Below are 17,215 nucleotides of genomic sequence, written 5' to 3'. Positions count from 1 at the left end.
CTGAGGGGACACTGAGGTGACACTGAGGGGGCCCTTGGGGACATTCGGTGACACTGAGGTGCCACGGCCACATTTTCCCGCCCACACAGCATGCCGCGCTCTCATTGGTCCATTGCGCTGATTGACACACACGGAGACCAATCGGAAGCGAGCACCGCCCAAGCGCGGAAGTGCTGTTGTTCAAGCAGGAATGTCCCGCTCCCTCCATGCTATGATTGGCTTGAGCTCCTGATTGACAGGTGAGCAGACCAATAAGAACAAAGAACCCACGCGCTTTGATTGACGCAGACGCGGGCCAATCAGAACAAAGCACCGCCCAAACCCGGAAGAGGCGCGTTCGTCGCTGGAATTTTGGGGTCTCCCCATTCCAGATGTTGGGGCCCTGACCCAAAATTCAACGTCCTCATCCAGATGTTGGGAGTCTCCACCCAGATTTCGAGGTCCTCATTCCAGATGTTGGGGGTCCCATCTCCCAAATTTTCAGGTTCCAGATGTCGGGGTACCCCATCACCCTTGACCTTTGGGGGTCACGGCCCAGATGCTGAAGTTCTCGCCCAGATGTTGGGGGTCCCATCACCCCCCAGGGTCTCTCCCCATCCAGATGTTGGGGTCCCGACCCAGATTTCCATGTCCTCATCCAGATGTTGGGGGGGGGGGGGGTCTCGTCACCCACAGGGATCCCCCATTCCAGATGTTGGGGTCCCCACCCTGGCCATGGGATCCCCACCCAAATGTTGGTGTTCTCATCCAGATGTTGGTGTTCTCATCCAGATGTTGGGGGTCCCATCACCCTCCAAGGGTCCCCCATCCAGATGTTGGGGGTGTCACCCAAATTTCCAACGCCTCATTCCAGATGTTGATGTCCCCATTCCAGATGCCGGGGTCCCAACCAGGATTACCCACCAGGGTCCCCCTTCCAGATGTTGAGGTCCCACCCCCTCCCATCCAGATGTTGGGAGCCCCCCCCCCCCCCCCCAACCCCGCCCTTCCCCCACCCCCTCTCAGCCCCGCCCCCCTCCCCCCCATCCTGGGCGTGGCTACGACCCCTCCTCGGCCCCTCCTCCCAGGAACTCTCCAATCAGCTTGGCCAGGAGGTGGGGCGCCTCCTCGGGCAGCCAATGGGAGGCGCCGGGCAGGATGCGGAGGCGGGCGGAGGGGCGGAGCCAGCGCAGGTGGGCGGGGCCAAGGCGCGGGTCCAGGAAGGCGTCGCGGGAGCCCCAGAGCAGCAGCGTGGGGGGAGGGGGCGGCTCCCGGGGAATGGGCGTGGCCCTGGAAAGGGGGAGGGGACAGTGAGGGACACCTGGGGACAGGTGAGGGACACCTCGGGGACACCTTTGGGACACCCTGGGAGAGACAGGGACAGGGTGAGGGACACCTGGGGGACAGGTAAGGGACACCTGGGGACAGGTGAGGGACACCTTGGAGACACCTTGGGGACAACTTGGGAGCACCTTGGGGACACAGGAACAGGGTTAAGGACACCTGGGGACTCCTGGGGACAGGTGAGGGATACCTGGGGAGAGGTGAGGGACACCTGGGGACAGTTTGGGGACACAGGGACACAAGGACAGAGTCAGGAACACTTGGGGACAGGGGCAGGGACACCTGGGCACAGGTAAAGGACACCTGGGGGACATCTTGGGGACACCTGGGGACAGGCAGCTCCGGTGGGATGGGTGTGGCCCTGAAAAGGGGGAAGGGGACAGGTGAGGGACACCTGGGGACACCTGGGGGGCTGCTGGGCACAGCCTGGGGATACCTGGGGGACACCTGGGGACAGCTTGGGGACACCTGGGGGACATTGGGACAGGTCGGGGACACCTTGGGGGACACCTTTGGGACACGTCAGAGGCACCTGGGGACACCCTGGGGACATGGGGGACACTTTGGGGATACCTGGGGACAGGTAAGGGACACCTGGGGACACCTGGGGGACATTGGGACCACCCAGCTCAAGAGAACCCAACCGGGATCCCCCAAACCCAACTGGGGTCACCCAATGGGGTCCCACCACCCAACTGGGACCACCCAAACCCAGCTGGGACCACCCAATGTGATCCCATCCCCCAAGTGGGACTGCACAATGGGGTCCCACCACCCCACTGGGAACATCCCGATGGGGTCCCACCACCACCAGCACCCAACTGGAAGAATCCAAACCCAACTGGAGTCACCCAATGGGCTCCCACCACCCAACTGAGACCACCCAAACCCAACTGGAAGAAATCAATGGAGTCCCACCACCCAACCTGGACAACCCAAACTCAACTGGGGGCACTCAAATCCAAGTGGGAACATCCAAACCCAACTGGGATCCTCTCAAACCCAACTGGGAGCACCCAGTGGGGTCCCACCACCCAAATGGGACCACCCAAACCCAGCTGGAGACAACCCAAACCCAACTGGGATCACCCCAAACCCAAGTGAACCCAACTGGAAACACCCAAACCCAACTGAGAACAACCCAAACCCAACTGGGACCACCCAACCCAACCCAAGGGAACGGAACTGGAAGCACCCAAACCCAACTGGAAGCACCCAAACCCAACTGGGATCATCCCAAACCCAACTGGAAGAACTCAAACCCAACTGGGATCACCCAATGGGGTCCCACCACCCAACTGGGAGCCCCCAAACCCAACTGGGACCACCCAATGTGGTCCCACCACCCAACTGGGGTCACCCAATGGGGTCCCACCACCCAACTGGGAACATTCCAATGGGGTCCCAGCACCCAACTGGGACCACCCAAACCCAATTGGGATCCTCCAAACCCAACTGGGGTCACTCAACGGAGTCCCACCACCCAACTGGAAGAAACCAAACCCAACTTGAAGAATGCAAACCCAACTGGGAGCCCCCAAACCCAACTGGGGTCACCCAATGGGGTCCCACCACCCAACTGGGAGCCCCCAAACCCAACTGGGATCACCCAAACCCAACTGGGGTCACCCAGTGGGGTCCCAGCACCCAACTGGGAGCCCCCAAACCCAACTGGGATCACCCAAACCCAATTGGGAGCACCCAATGGAGTCCCACCACCCAACTGGAAGAAACCAAACCCAACTTGAAGAATGCAAACCCAACTGGGACCATCCCAAACCCAACTGGGATCACCCAAACCCAATTGGGAGCACCCAGTGGGGTCCCACCACCCAGATGGGGTCCCACCACCCAGGGTGGTCCCACCACGCACCCGAAGAGGTTTCGGTAGTAGTGGATGGGGGGGCTGAGCCCCCCGGGCTGGGAGAGGCCGAACAGGAACGCGTCGAGCTCCTGCTCCGAGAGGCGCCGCGCCGGGTCCTGGATGCCGGTCAGGGCGCTGGTCATGAACCACCGCACCAGCTGGGGACACCAAAATTGGGGACATCCGAAACTGGGGACATCCGAAATTGGGGACATCCAAAATTGGGGACATCCGATATTGGGGACATCCGAAATTGGGGACATCCGAAATTGGGGACATCCGATATTGGGGACATCCGAAATTGGGGACATCCAAAATTGGGGACATCCAAAACTGGGGACATGCGAAATTGGGGACACCCGAAATTGGGGACACCAAAACTGGGGACATCCAAAATTGGGGACATCCAAAACTGGGGACACCGAAATTGGGGACATCCGAAATTGGGGACATCCAAAACTGGGGACATCCGAAATTGGGGACATCCGAAATTGGGGACACCGAAATTGGGGACATCCGAAATTGGGGACATCCAAAATTGGGGACATCCGAAATTGGGGACATCCAAAATTGGGGACATCCGATATTGGGGACATCCGAAATTGGGGACATCCAAAATTGGGGACATCCAAAACTGGGGACATCCGAAATTGGGGACATCCGAAATTGGGGACACCGAAATTGGGGACATCCGAAATTGGGGACATCCAAAATTGGGGACATCCGATATTGGGGACATCCGAAATTGGGGACATCCAAAATTGGGGACATCCAAAACTGGGGACATGCGAAATTGGGGACACCTGAAATTGGGGACACCAAAACTGGGGACATCCAAAATTGGGGACATCCAAAACTGGGGACACCGAAATTGGGGACATCCGAAATTGGGGACATCCAAAACTGGGGACATCCGAAATTGGGGACATCCGAAATTGGGGACACCGAAATTGGGGACATCCGAAATTGGGGACATCCAAAATTGGGGACATCCGAAATTGGGGACATCCGAAATTGGGGACATCCAAAATTGGGGACATCCAAAACTGGGGACATCCGAAATTGGGGACATCCGAAATTGGGGACACCGAAATTGGGGACATCCGAAATTGGGGACATCCAAAATTGGGGACATCCGAAATTGGGGACATCCAAAATTGGGGACATCCGATATTGGGGACATCCGAAATTGGGGACATCCAAAATTGGGGACATCCAAAACTGGGGACATGCGAAATTGGGGACATCCGAAATTGGGGACATCCAAAACTGGGGACATGCGAAATTGGGGACACCTGAAATTGGGGACACCAAAACTGGGGACATCCAAAATTGGGGACATCCAAAACTGGGGACACCGAAATTGGGGACATCCGAAATTGGGGACATCCAAAACTGGGGACATCCGAAATTGGGGACATCCGAAACTGGGGACATCCAAAACTGGGGACATCCGAAATTTGGGACATCCGAAATTGGGGACACCGAAATTGGAAACATCCGAAATTAAAGACATCCGAAATTGGGGACATCCGAAATTTGGGACACCAAAACTGGGGACATCCAAAATTGGGGACATCCGAAACTGGGGACATCCAAAACTGGGGACATCCGAAATTGGGGACATCCGAAATTGGGGACATCCAAAACTGGGGACATCCGAAATTGGGGACATCCGAAATTGGGGACACCGAAATTGGAAACATCCAAAATTAAAGACATCCGAAATTGGGGACATCCGAAATTTGGGACACCAAAACTGGGGACATCCAAAATTGGGGACATCCGAAACTGGGGACATTCAAAATTGGGGACATCCAAAACTGGGGGCATCCAAAATCAGGGACATTCAAAATTGGGACAAAATGGGGAAATCAGGGCTAGGGGGACACTGAACATTGGGGACACCAAAATTGGGGACACCCAAATTGGGTACATCCAAAACTGGGGACACCGAAACTGGGGACATTCAAAATTGGGGACATCCAAAATTGGGGACATCCGAAATTGGGGACATCTGAAATTGGGGACACCGAAATTGGGGACATCCGAAACTGGGGACATCCGAAATTGGGGACACCAAAATTGGGGACATCAGAAATTGGGGACATTCAAAACTGGGGACACCAAAATTGGGGACAAAATGGGGAAATCAGGGCTGGGGGACACTGAACACTGGGGACACCCAAATTGGGGACATCCAAAATTGGGGACATCCAAAATTGGGGACATTCAAAGTGGGGACATCTGAAATTGGGGACCTCCAAAACTGGGGACATCCAAAATTTGGGACATTCAAAATTGGGGACACCAAAATTGGGGACATCCAAAATTGGGGACATCCAAAATTGGGGACATCCGAAATTGGGGACAAAATGGGGGAAATCAGGGCTGGGGGTACACCGAAAATTGGGGACACCAAAACTGGGGGGAAAATGGGGGAAATCAGGGCGGGGGGGGACACCAAAAATTGGGGACAAAATGGGGAAAATGGGAGTGCCAGGACCCCCAAAATTGGGGACAAAATGGGGAAAATCAGGGCTGGGGGGGACACTGAAAATTGGGGACACCAAAACTGGGGAGAAAGTGGGGAAAATCGGGGCTGGGGGGACACCCAAAATTGGGGACAAAGTGGGGAAAATGGGGACACCGCAAGGACACCCAAAATTTGGGACAAAATGGCGGCTGAGTGGTGGCAAATGGCCCAAAACTGGGGACAAAATGGGGGAAATCAGGGCTGGGGGTACACCGAAAATTGGGGACACCAAAATTGGGGACAAAATGGGGGAAATCAGGGCTGGGGGTACACCGAAAATTGGGGACACCAAAATTGGGGACAAAATGGGGGAAATCAGGGCTGGGGGGACACCGAAAATTGGGGACACCAAAATTGGGGACAAAATGGGGGAAATCAGGGCTACACCGAAAATTGGGGACACCAAAATTGGGGACAAAATGGGGGAAATCAGGGCTACACCGAAAATTTGGGACACCAAAATTGGGGACAAAATGGGGGAAATCAGGGCTACACCGAAAATTGGGGACACCAAAATTGGGGACAAAATGGGGGAAATCAGGGCTACACCGAAAATTTGGGACACCAAAATTGGGGACAAAATGGGGGAAATCAGGGCTGGGGGGACACCGAAAATTGGGGACACCAAAATTGGGGACAAAATGGGGGAAATCAGGGCTGGGGGTACACCGAAAATTGGGGACACCAAAATTGGGGACAAAATGGGGGAAATCAGGGCTACACCAAAAATTGGGGACACCAAAATTGGGGACAAAATGGGGGAAATCAGGGCTGGGGGTACACCGAAAATTGGGGACACCAAAATTGGGGACAAAATGGGGGAAATCAGGGCTACACCGAAAATTGGGGACACCAAAATTGCGGACAAAATGGGGGAAATCAGGGCTGGGGGGACACCGAAAATTGGGGACACCAAAATTGGGGACAAAATGGGGGAAATGGGGGTTGGGGGGTGCCAGGATCCCAAAAATTGGGGACATTGAATACTGGGGACAAAATGGGGGAAATGGGGGTGCTGGGACCCCAAAAACTGGGGATTCCTAAAATTGGGGACCCCAAAAATTGGGGACAAAATGGGGAAAATCAGGGCTGGGGGACACCAAAAACTGGGGACAAAGTGGGGGAAGTCAGGGTTGTGGGGCGCTGGGACCGCAAAAATTGGGAACACCCAAAATTGGGGGACAAAATGGGGAAAATGGGGGTTTGGAGTGGCAGGATCCCGAAAACCGGGGACAAAATGGGGACAAAATGGGGACAAAATGGGGACAAAATGGGGACACGAGGTCGTGGTGACACCAAACCCCCAAAACTGAGGACAAAGGGGGGAGGGGAGGTCTGGGTGGTGCCACCAGCCCTGAAATCGGGGTCAAAGTGGGGGACACCAGGTCTGGGTGACATCAAAGCCCCAAAACTGGGGACAGAGAGGGGGACAAAGCTTCGGGGATCGGTGTCACCCCTTGAGGAGCTCCTTGGGGTGGGAGATGGCAGTGAGGGGACAGAGGGGACAGGGAAGGGACAGGGAGGAGATGGAGGGGACAGGGGGGACAGGGAGGGGACAGAGAGGTGACAGAGGGGACAGGGAGGGGATGGAGGGGACAGGGAGGGGATGGTGGGGACAGAGAGGGGACAGAGAGGGGACAGGAGGGACAGGGAGGGGACAGGGAGGGGACAGGAAGGGGACAGACAGGATAGAGGGGGGATGGAGGGGACAGAGGGGACAGGGAGGGGACAGAGAGGTGACAGAGGGGACAGGGAGGAGATGGAGGTGACAGAGGGGACAAGGAGGGGACAGAGAGGGGACAGAGGGGACAGGAGGGGACAGAGATGTGACAGAGGGGACAGAGGGGACAGGGAGAGGACAGGAAGGGGACAGACAGGGGATAGAGGGGGGATGGAGGGGACAGGGAGGGGACAGGAGGGGACAGGGAGGTGACAGAGGTGACAGAGGGGACAGAGGGGACAGCCTGACCTGGAAGTCGGCCAGGGACAGCAGCAGCTCGGGCAGCCACGGCAGCTGGAACAGGAACATGTAACAGGAGCGGAGCAGCTGCGACGGGTGACGGGCCGTGAAGGCTGTGACAGGGAGGGGACACCGTGGGGACACCGTGGGGACAGGGCCAGCACGGTGTCACCATGGGGCCACCGCAGGGACAGGGACAGGGACAGGGACAGCATGGTGTCACCGTGGGGCCAGCACAGGGACAGGGACACCGTGGGGACAGGGACAGGGATCCCACCAACCCCAATATCCCCAGTGTCCCCAGCATCGCCCAACGTCCCCGATCCCCTCAGTGTCCCCATTGTCCCCAACATCCCCCAACGTCCCCGATATCCCCAATGTCCCCAACACCCCCAATATCCCCAATGTCCCCGGTGTCCCCAATGTCCCCGGTGTCCCTGGTGTCCACAATGTCCCCAACATCCTCCACTGTCCCTATTGTCCCCTATGTCCCCAATGTCCCCTCATGTCCCCAATGTCCCCAATGTCCCCAATGTCCCCAACATCCCCAACATCCTCCACTGTCCCCACTGTCCCCATTGTCTCCAATGTCCCCAATATCCCCAAGTGTCCCCGCTGTCCCCTGTGTCACCTGCCATCACCGCCCTGTGCGGTGCGTCCATCACCACCAGCTTCTCCACCAGCCGCGGGTGCCTCGATGCCACCTCCCTGTGTGTCCCCAATGTCCCAACATCCCCAATGTCCCCTTGTGTCCCCAATGTCTCCAATGTCCCCAGCATCTCCAATGTCCCCAATATCCCAAATGTCCCCAATGTCCCCAATGTCCCCAATCTCCCCAATGTCCCCACTGTCCCCAGCCTCTCCAATGTCCCCATTATCCCAAATGTCCCCAATCCCGTGAATGTCCCCAACGCCCCCTCGTGTCCCCGCTGTCCCCCGTGTCACCTGCCATCACCGCCCTGTGCGGCGCGTCCATCACCACCAGCTTCTCCACCAGCCGCGGGTGCCTCGACGCCACCTCCCAGGCCAGGACGCCGCCCCAGTCGTGTCCCACCAGGACGCAGCGCGGCGACGCCGCCGGCGTCCCCAGGGCCTCGATGAGGTCGCGGACGTCCCCGAGCAGCAGCTCCAGCCGGTAGCTGTCCCTGCCCGGCGGCTTCTCCGAGTCCCCGTAACCGCGCAGGTCCGGGGCCACCACCCGGAACCGCGCCCCGAACTCCCGCAGGAGGTGGCGCCAGCAGAACCTGGGGACAGCGCAGGGACACGCTGGGGACACCTTGGGGACACCTTGGGGACAAGAGCAGGGGTGGTATGGGGACAGCTGGGGACACTTGAGGGACTCCTGGGGACACCTGAGGAACACCTGGGGACACCTTGGGGACACTTGAGAGACACCTGGGGACAGCTGGGGACACCTGGGGACACTTGAGGGACTCCTGGGGACAGCTGAGGACACCTGGGGACACCTGGGGGACACCTGGGGACAGCTGGGGACACCTTGGGGACACTTGAGAGACACCTGGGGACAGCTGAGGACACCTGGGGACACCTGGGGGACACCTGGGGACAGCTGGGGACACCTGGGGACACTTGAGGGACACCTGGGGACAGCTGAGGACACCTGGGGACACTTGAGGGACACCTGGGGACAGCTGAGGACACCTTGGGGACACCTTGGGGACACCTTGGGGACACGGGGACAGTGGTGGCACTGTGGGGACAGCAGGAGGGGGACACCTGGGGACACCTGGGGACACCTGGAGACATCTGGAGACAGGAGCAGAGGGGACATGGGGGACACCTTGGAGACACCTGAGGGTACCTGGGGACACCTGGGGGACGCTTGGTGACACTTGGGGACATCTGGGGACACTTGAGGCACCACTGGGGACAACTGGGGGACACCTGGGGCACATGGGGACAGGAGCATGGGGGACATGGGGACATGGGGACAACTGGGGACATTTGGTGACACTTGGGGGACACCTGTGGACACATGGGGACACCTTGGGGACACCTGAGGGACACTTGGTGACATTTGTTGACACCTGGGGACACCTTGGGGACACTTGGTGACACCTGGGGAGAGCTGGGGACACTTGGAAGATACCTGGGAGACACCTGAAGGACATCTGGTGACACTTGGGGACACTTGGGGGGGGATGAGCCTTGGTGGCCCTTGGGAGACCCAGGTGACGCCTTGAGGACACTTGGGGGGACATTTGGTGACACCTTGGTGGCACTTGGGGACATTTGGTGGCACTGACCAGTTCTGGGGGAAGCCGTGGAGCAGCAGCATCAGGGGGGCGTCGGGGGGACCCCGAGTGACGTAATGGAGACGCAGCCCCGAGCTCTGGGGACAGTGGGGACATTGGGGACATTGGGGGGGGGTCACAAAGGGGACAGGGACATTGTGGGGACACCCCCAAATCAGCCCCGCCCCTGAAATTCCCCCAAAATCCACCAAAAATCCACTGAAATGGCCCTGAAATGCCCCAAATCTCCCCCAAAATGCCCCCAAAAATCCCCAAAACCATCCCAAATCCCCCCAAAACCATCCCAAATCCCCAAAACCATCCCAAATCCCCCCAAAACCATCCCAAATCCCCAAAACCAAAAATCCCAAAAAATCCCCGAAAAAAGTTCCAAAAAACTCCCCAAAAATCCCCCAAAAAATCCCTAAAAATCTTAAAATCCCCAAAAAATCCCCCCAAAAATCCCCCAAAAATCCCAAAAAAAATCCCCAAAAATCCCCAAAAAAATCCCCCCAAAAATCTCCCCAAAAATCCCCCCAGAAATCCCAAAAAGTCCCCAAAAAGTCCCCAAAAAAATCCCAAAAAATCCCCCAAAAAATCCCAAAAAATCCCCCCAAAATCCCCCAAAAATCCCAAAAAATCCCCGAAAAATCCCAAAAAATCCCCCCAAAAAGTCCCAAAAAACTCCCCAAAAATCCCCCCAAAAATCCCCAAAAATCCCCCAAGAAATCCCAAAAAAATCCCAAAAAATCCCCCCAAAAATCCCCCAAAAATCCCCCAAGAAATACCCAAAAAAATCCCAAAAAATCCCCAAAAATCCCTCCAAAAAATCGCAAAATAATCCCCAAAAAGTCCCCAAAAAAATCCCAAAAAATCCCCAACAAATCCCCAAAAATCCCCAAAAATCCCCAAAAAATCCCGAAAAATCCCCCAAAAAACCCCAAAAAATCCCCCAAAATCCCCCCAAAATCCCCCAAAAAACCCCAAAAAAATCCCCAAAAATCCCCCCAAAAACCCCAAAAAATCCGCCAAAAAATCCCCAAAAATCCCCCCCAAAAAATCGCAAAATAATCCCCAAAAAGTCCCCCAAAATCCCAAAAAATCCCCAAAAAAACCCAAAAAATCCCCCAAAAACCCCCCAAGAATTCCCCAAAAAATCCCCCCAAAACCCCCCAAAAATCCTCAAAAATCCCCCAAAACCCCCCAAAAAATCCCCCAAAAATCCCCAAAAAATCCCCAAAAATCCCCAAAAAAACCCCAAAAAACCCCCCAAGAATTCCCCAAAAAATCCCCAAAACTCCCCAAACTCCCAAACGCCGCCCCCCGGCGGTGTCCGCGTACCCGCAGCCGGAGGTGGCGCCGCTCTCCGCAGTCGCGGTCCCGCAGCGCGGCCGGGGCGCTCTCCCGGCGGCGCCGCCCGAAGGCGGCTCCGGGCCCGCGGCGCAGCAGCAGCGCCACCGCCCACAGCGCAAAGGCCGCGCCCGAGGCCACCGCGGCCACCGCGAGGCCACCGCGGGCCAGCAGCGACCGCAGCGACAGCAGCAAACGCGTGGGGGCCAGGAGCAGCGACAGCAGGCGGCGCGGCATGGCCACACCTGGGGACAGAGGGACACGGACATGGGGACAGAGGGACACGGACATGGGGACATGGGGACAGCAGCAAACGCGTGGGGGCCAGCAGCAGCGACAGCAGGCGGCGCGGCATGGCCACACCTGGGGACAGAGGGACAGGGGGACATGGGGACAGCTGGGGACAGCTGGGGACAGAGGGACACGGACATGGGGACATGGGGACAGAGGGACAGGGACATGGGGACACCTGGGGACAGAGGGACAGGGACATGGGGACATGGGGACAGAGGGACAGGGACATGGGGACACCTGGGGACACAGGGACATGGGGACAGCTGGGGGGACAGAGGGACACAGGGACATGGGGACACAGGGACACCTGGGGACAGAGGGACAGAGGGACATAGGGACAGCTGGGGGGACAGTGGGGACACCTGGGGACAGAGGGACAAGGACATGGGGACATCGACACAGGGACAGCCGGTGGCACGGCATGGGGACAGTGGGACACCTGGGGACATGGGGACACAGGGACATGGGGACACCCGGGGACAGAGGGACATGGGGACATTGGGACAGTGGGGGCCAGGAGCAGCGACAGCAGGCGGCGCGGCATGGCCACACCTGAGGGGACATGGGGACAGCTGGGGACACCTGGGGACAGAGGGACATGGGGACAGCTGGGGACACCTGGGGACAGAGGGACATGGGGACAGCTGGACACAGGGACAGCAGGCGGCGCAGGATGGGGACACCTGGGGACATGGGGACACAGGGACAGGGACATGGGGACATGGGGACAGAGGGACATGAGGACACCTGAGGGGACATGGGAACAGCTGGGGACAGTGGGGGCCGGCTGGGGGACATGGGGACAGCTGGACACAGGAACAGCAGGCAGCGCAGCACAGGGACAGTGGGGACACCTGGGGACAGTGGGGACACCTGGGGGGACAGAGGGACAGCTGGGGACACAGGGACAGGGACATGGGGACAGGGGGGACACCTGGGTGTCCCATCCCCAAGGTGTCCCCTATGGCAGGGTGGCCTCGTCACCGATGTCCCACGTCCCCACGGTGTCCCAAAGCCAGGGTGGCCCTGTCCCCAGGGTGTCCCCTCAGTGTCTCCATCGTCCCCCACAGTGTCCCCACCTTGTCCCCCAAAGCCCCTCAGTGTCCTCAACGTCCTGTCAGTGTCCCCATTGTCCCCACCTTGTCCCCACGGCCCCTGCAGTGTCCCCCATTGTCCCCAAAGTCCCCTCAGTGTCCCCACCTTGTCCCTACGACCCCCACAGTGTCCCCATTGTCCCCAAATTCCCCGGAGTGTCCCCAAAGCCCCCTCAGTGTCACCACATTGTCCTCGCCTTGTCTCCCCATTGTCCCCTCAGTGTCCTCACTGTCCCCACTGTCCTCACTGTCCCCTCAGTGTCCCCATTGTCCCCTCAGTGTCCCCACTGTCCCCTCAGTGTCCCCACTGTCCCCACTGTCCCCACCTTGTCCCCAAAGCCCCCAGAGTGTCCCCACTGTCCCCACAGCCCCTGCAGTGTCCCCAAAGTCCCCTCAATGTCCCCACTTTGTCCCCTAAGCCCCCAGAGTGTCCCCCAGTGTCCCCACCTTGTCCCCACGGCCTCCTTGGTGCCGCTCCCGGGATGTGCCACCGCCTGTTGTGCCACCAGCTGTCCCAATCCCCGGGTGGCACCGCCCGGATGTCACCCGGATGCCACCACCCCCGGGGTGTCACCATTGTCTGGATGTCACCGCCCCCAGGGTGTCACCGCCCCCAGGGTGTCCCCATTCCTTGGATGTCACCACCCCTGGGATGTCACCATTGTCTGGATGTCACTGTCACCTGGGTGTCACCACTGTCCCAGTGTCCCCACGCCCAGGGTGGCATCTGCAGGGTGTCACCACCCCCTGGGTGTCACCATCCCCAGGATGTCCCCGTCCCAGGGTGGCACCGTCAGAGGTGTCACCATCCCCAGGATGTCCCCGTTCCTTGGATGTCACCACCCCTGGGTGGCACCATTGTCTGGGTGTCACCAACCCCAGAATGCTCCTTGGATGTCACTGTCCCCTGGGTGTCACCACCCCCAGGGTGTCGGCACTGTCAGGGGTGTCACCACCTTGAGGACGTCACTGTCCCCTGGGTGTCACCACTGTCCGGGTGTCACCAACCCCAGGGTGGCACTGTCCGGGTGGCTCTGTCAGGGATGTCACCATCCCCAGGGTGTCACTGTGTGGGTGTCACCATCCCCAGGGTGTCACTGTGTGGGTGTCACCACCCCCAGGGTGTCACTGTCAGGGGTGTCACCATCCCCAGGGTGTCACCACTGTCTGAGTGTCACCATTGTCCAGGTGCCACCACCCCCAGGGTGGCACTGTCAGGGGTGTCACCATCCCCAGGGTGTCACCACTGTCTGAGTGTCACCATTGTTTGGGTGCCACCACCCCCAGGGTGGCACTGTCAGGGCTGTCACTACCTCGGGTGTCACCACCCCCTGAGTGTCACCGTTGTCTGGGTGTCACCATTGCTGGGGTGGCACTGTCAGGGGTGTCACCATCCCCAGGGTGTCACCAGCCCCTGAGTGTCACCATCACCTGGGTGGCACAGTCAGGGGTGCCATCACCTTCAGGATGTCACTGTCCCCTGGGTGTCACCGTCCCCAGGGTGGCACTGTCAGGGGTGTCACCACCTTCAGGATGTCACCATCCCCAGGGTGTCACCATCGCCAGGGTGGCACAGTCAGGGTGTCACTACCCGAGTGTCACCACCCCCTGGGTGTCACCGTCCCCAGGGTGGCACTGTCAGGGGTGTCACCACCTTCAGGTTGTCACCATTGTTGCCGTGTCCCCACGCCCAGGGTGGCACCGTCCCAGCCCTGAGGTGCCACATCAGGGGGTGACCCCAGGGTGTCCCGATCTGTCCCCAAGGGGTGTCACGACATTGGGGTGTCCCTGTCCCCAGGGATGCCACTGTCACAGTCCCTGGGGTGTCCCATAATCGGGGCGCTGTCCCTGTCACCGCGCTGTCCCTGTCCCGGTGTCCTTGTCACCAGGGGGGTGTCACGACACGGGGGTGGCCCTGTCACTGAGGTGTCCCGTAAATGGGGTGTCCCTGTCCCCAAGGGTGTCCCTGTCATGGTGTCCTTGTCCCTGGGGTGTCACGACACTGGGGTGTCCCTGTCGCGGTGTCCCTGTCCCCAGGGGGTGTCACGACACTGGGGTGTCCCTGTCCCCAAGGGTGTCCCCGTCCCTGGGGTGTCCCCGTCCCCGGGGTGTCCCACAATCGGGGCGCTGTCCCTGTCACAGTGTCCTTGTCACCAGGGGGGTGTCACGACACGGGGGTGGCCCTGTCACTGAGGTGTCCCAGAAATGGGGTGTCCCTGTCCCCAAGGGTGTCCCTGTCATGGTGTCCTTGTCCCTGGGGTGTCACGACACTGGGGTGTCCCCGTCCCTGGGGTGTCCCACAATCGGGGCGCTGTCCCTGTCACCGCGCTGTCCCTGTCACAGTGTCCTTGTCACCAGGGGGGTGTCACGACACTGGGGTGTCCCTGTCTCCAAGGGTGTCCCTGTCATGGTGTCCCCGTCCCTGGGGTGTCCCTGTCGCGGTGTCCCTGTCCCCGGGGTGTCACGACACTGGGGTGTCCCTGTCATGGTGTCCCCGTCCCTGGGGTGTCCCACAATCGGGGCGCTGTCCCTGTCACAGTGTCCTTGTCACCAGGGGGGTGTCACGACACGGGGGTGGCCCTGTCACTGAGGTGTCCCAGAAATGGGGTGTCCCTGTCCCCAAGGGTGTCCCCGTCCCCGGGGTGTCCCTGTCGCGGTGTCCCTGTCCCCAGGGGGTGTCCCCGTCCCCGGGGTGTCCCACCATCGGGGCGCTGTCCCTGTCACCGCGCTGTCCCCGTCCCGGTGTCCCTGTCACGAGGTGTCCCGACATGGGGGTGTCCCCGTCCTTCGGGTGTCGCTGTCCCCCAGGGGCTGTCCCGACACGGGGGCGTCCCTGTCCCCCAGGGGGGTCCCTGCCATGGTGTCCTTGTCACGACATGTCACGACAGAGCGGTGTCCCATAAATGAGGTGTCCCTGTCACCGCGGTGTCCCCGTCACGGTGTCCCTGTCTCGATGTGTCGCGACATTGAGCTGTCCCCGTCCCCGTCCCCGCCCGGCGCTGTCGCGACATTGAGCCGTCCTTGTCCCCGCTGCGGCGCTCTCCCAGCCCCGCCCCTATCGCGACATCCCCGCCGCGCGTGTCCCCTCCCCCCCAGCCCCGCCCCCGCCAGCCCCGCCCCTATCGCGACATTGCTCCGTCCCCTCCCCATCCGGGGCTTTCCCGCCGCCTCTATCGCGACATGGCGGGGTTCCCGCCGCCATCACCGACCTGTCGCGACAGCGGGCGGGTCCCGGGGCCTTTTCTGTCGCCTCTGTCGCGATCGCGGCGCTGTCACCGCCCCCGCCCCCCCCCAGCGCCGCTTCCGCCTCAAACCGCGCTGGCCCCGCCCCCGAGCGCTGATTGGGCAGTGGGAAAAGAGGGTGGAGCCTTCAGTGATCAACCAATCAACGCGCGAGGGGCGTGGCCTGGTGCACCCAAGGGGCGTGGCCTAGTGCGCCCAAGGGGGCGGAGCTTCAGGGGAATTTTTTTGTTTTTTTTTCTATTTTTTCTCCTTTTTTAAACTTTTTGTGGCGTTTTTTGACTTTTCCCCGTTTGTTCCTTTTTAGTTTTCATTTTTTTGGTCACTTTCGTGTCTTTTGGGGCCTTTTTATCCTCAGAATTTTAATTTATTTTTCATTTTTCTGCCTTTTCTGGTTTTTTAACCTTTTTTTCCCCCATTTTCTTTCCCCTTTTCCATTTTCCCTCCTTTCCCTCACTTTTATATTTTTGGCCATTTTTAACTTTATTTTTTTTTTTTTTTTTTTACTTTTCTTACTTATTTCTCTATTTCCCCCCAATTCTCCTTTTTTCCCCCCTTTCCTTCTTTCTACAAATTAAAATTTTAAAATCCCAACTGAAATTTAAATGGGAATCTCAAATTCGACCCGTTTTAGTTGGAAGTCAAATATTTAAAATCGAAAATTTTCCATTTAAATTCAAATCTCAATTCCTCTCAATTCAGATCTAAAATTTCCCAAACTTCACCTTCAAAAATTTCAGTTTTTGTCCACTTTTGGTCAAATTTTGAATTTGTAAAACAAACAAAAAAAATATTAAAATTTCAATTTCAAAACCAGAAAATTTCAACTTTTTAAAATCCCAATTTCTGTCCATTTCCATGTAAACCTTCAAAAATTGAAATTTAAACTCCCAATTTCTCTCAATTTCCATCTAAAATTCAAATTTCTGGGGCCTTTAACTCCCTTAAATTCCCATTTCAATTCAAATATTTTAAATTTAAATTCCCAAATTCTCTCAATTTCAACTTAAACCTTCCAAATTTCGCAGTTTCTATGAATTTTGACTCCCTTAAATTCCTGTTTTAATGGAAAGATTTTAATTTTAATCCCCAATTTCTGCCAATTTCCGCGTTAAAATTCCAATTCTGTCTATTCCCAAACCTTAAAAAATTGAATTTCAATTCCCAATTTCTCTCAATTTCCCCTTAAAATTTAAATTTTGGAGGACTTAAACTCCCTTAAATTCCTATTTTAATTCAAATATTTTAATTCTCAATTTCTCTGGATTTCCACCTAAAATTCGAATTTCTGGGGGTTTC

The 17,215-nt window shown here is 57.8% G+C and overlaps 1 protein-coding gene across 1 annotated transcript; it reads right to left on the bottom strand.

The window, feature by feature from the left end:
- Positions 1 to 1,037: 1,037 nt before the first annotated feature.
- Positions 1,038 to 11,525, bottom strand: EPHX3 (epoxide hydrolase 3). The gene is made up of 6 exons (XM_058821375.1): positions 11,280 to 11,525; positions 9,951 to 10,036; positions 8,629 to 8,927; positions 7,693 to 7,796; positions 3,197 to 3,345; positions 1,038 to 1,269 (listed from the first exon to the last, which is right to left on the bottom strand). Exons 1-6 carry the CDS (start codon positions 11,523 to 11,525, stop codon positions 1,038 to 1,040), a joined length of 1,116 nt encoding a protein of 371 aa, XP_058677358.1.
- Between the last annotated feature and the right edge of the window lie 5,690 nt (positions 11,526 to 17,215).

Source organism: Ammospiza caudacuta, chromosome 29 (assembly GCF_027887145.1).
Source record: "Ammospiza caudacuta isolate bAmmCau1 chromosome 29, bAmmCau1.pri, whole genome shotgun sequence".
Lineage (NCBI taxonomy): Eukaryota > Metazoa > Chordata > Aves > Passeriformes > Passerellidae > Ammospiza > Ammospiza caudacuta.
This window is presented reverse-complemented; position numbering and strand designations above follow the sequence as displayed.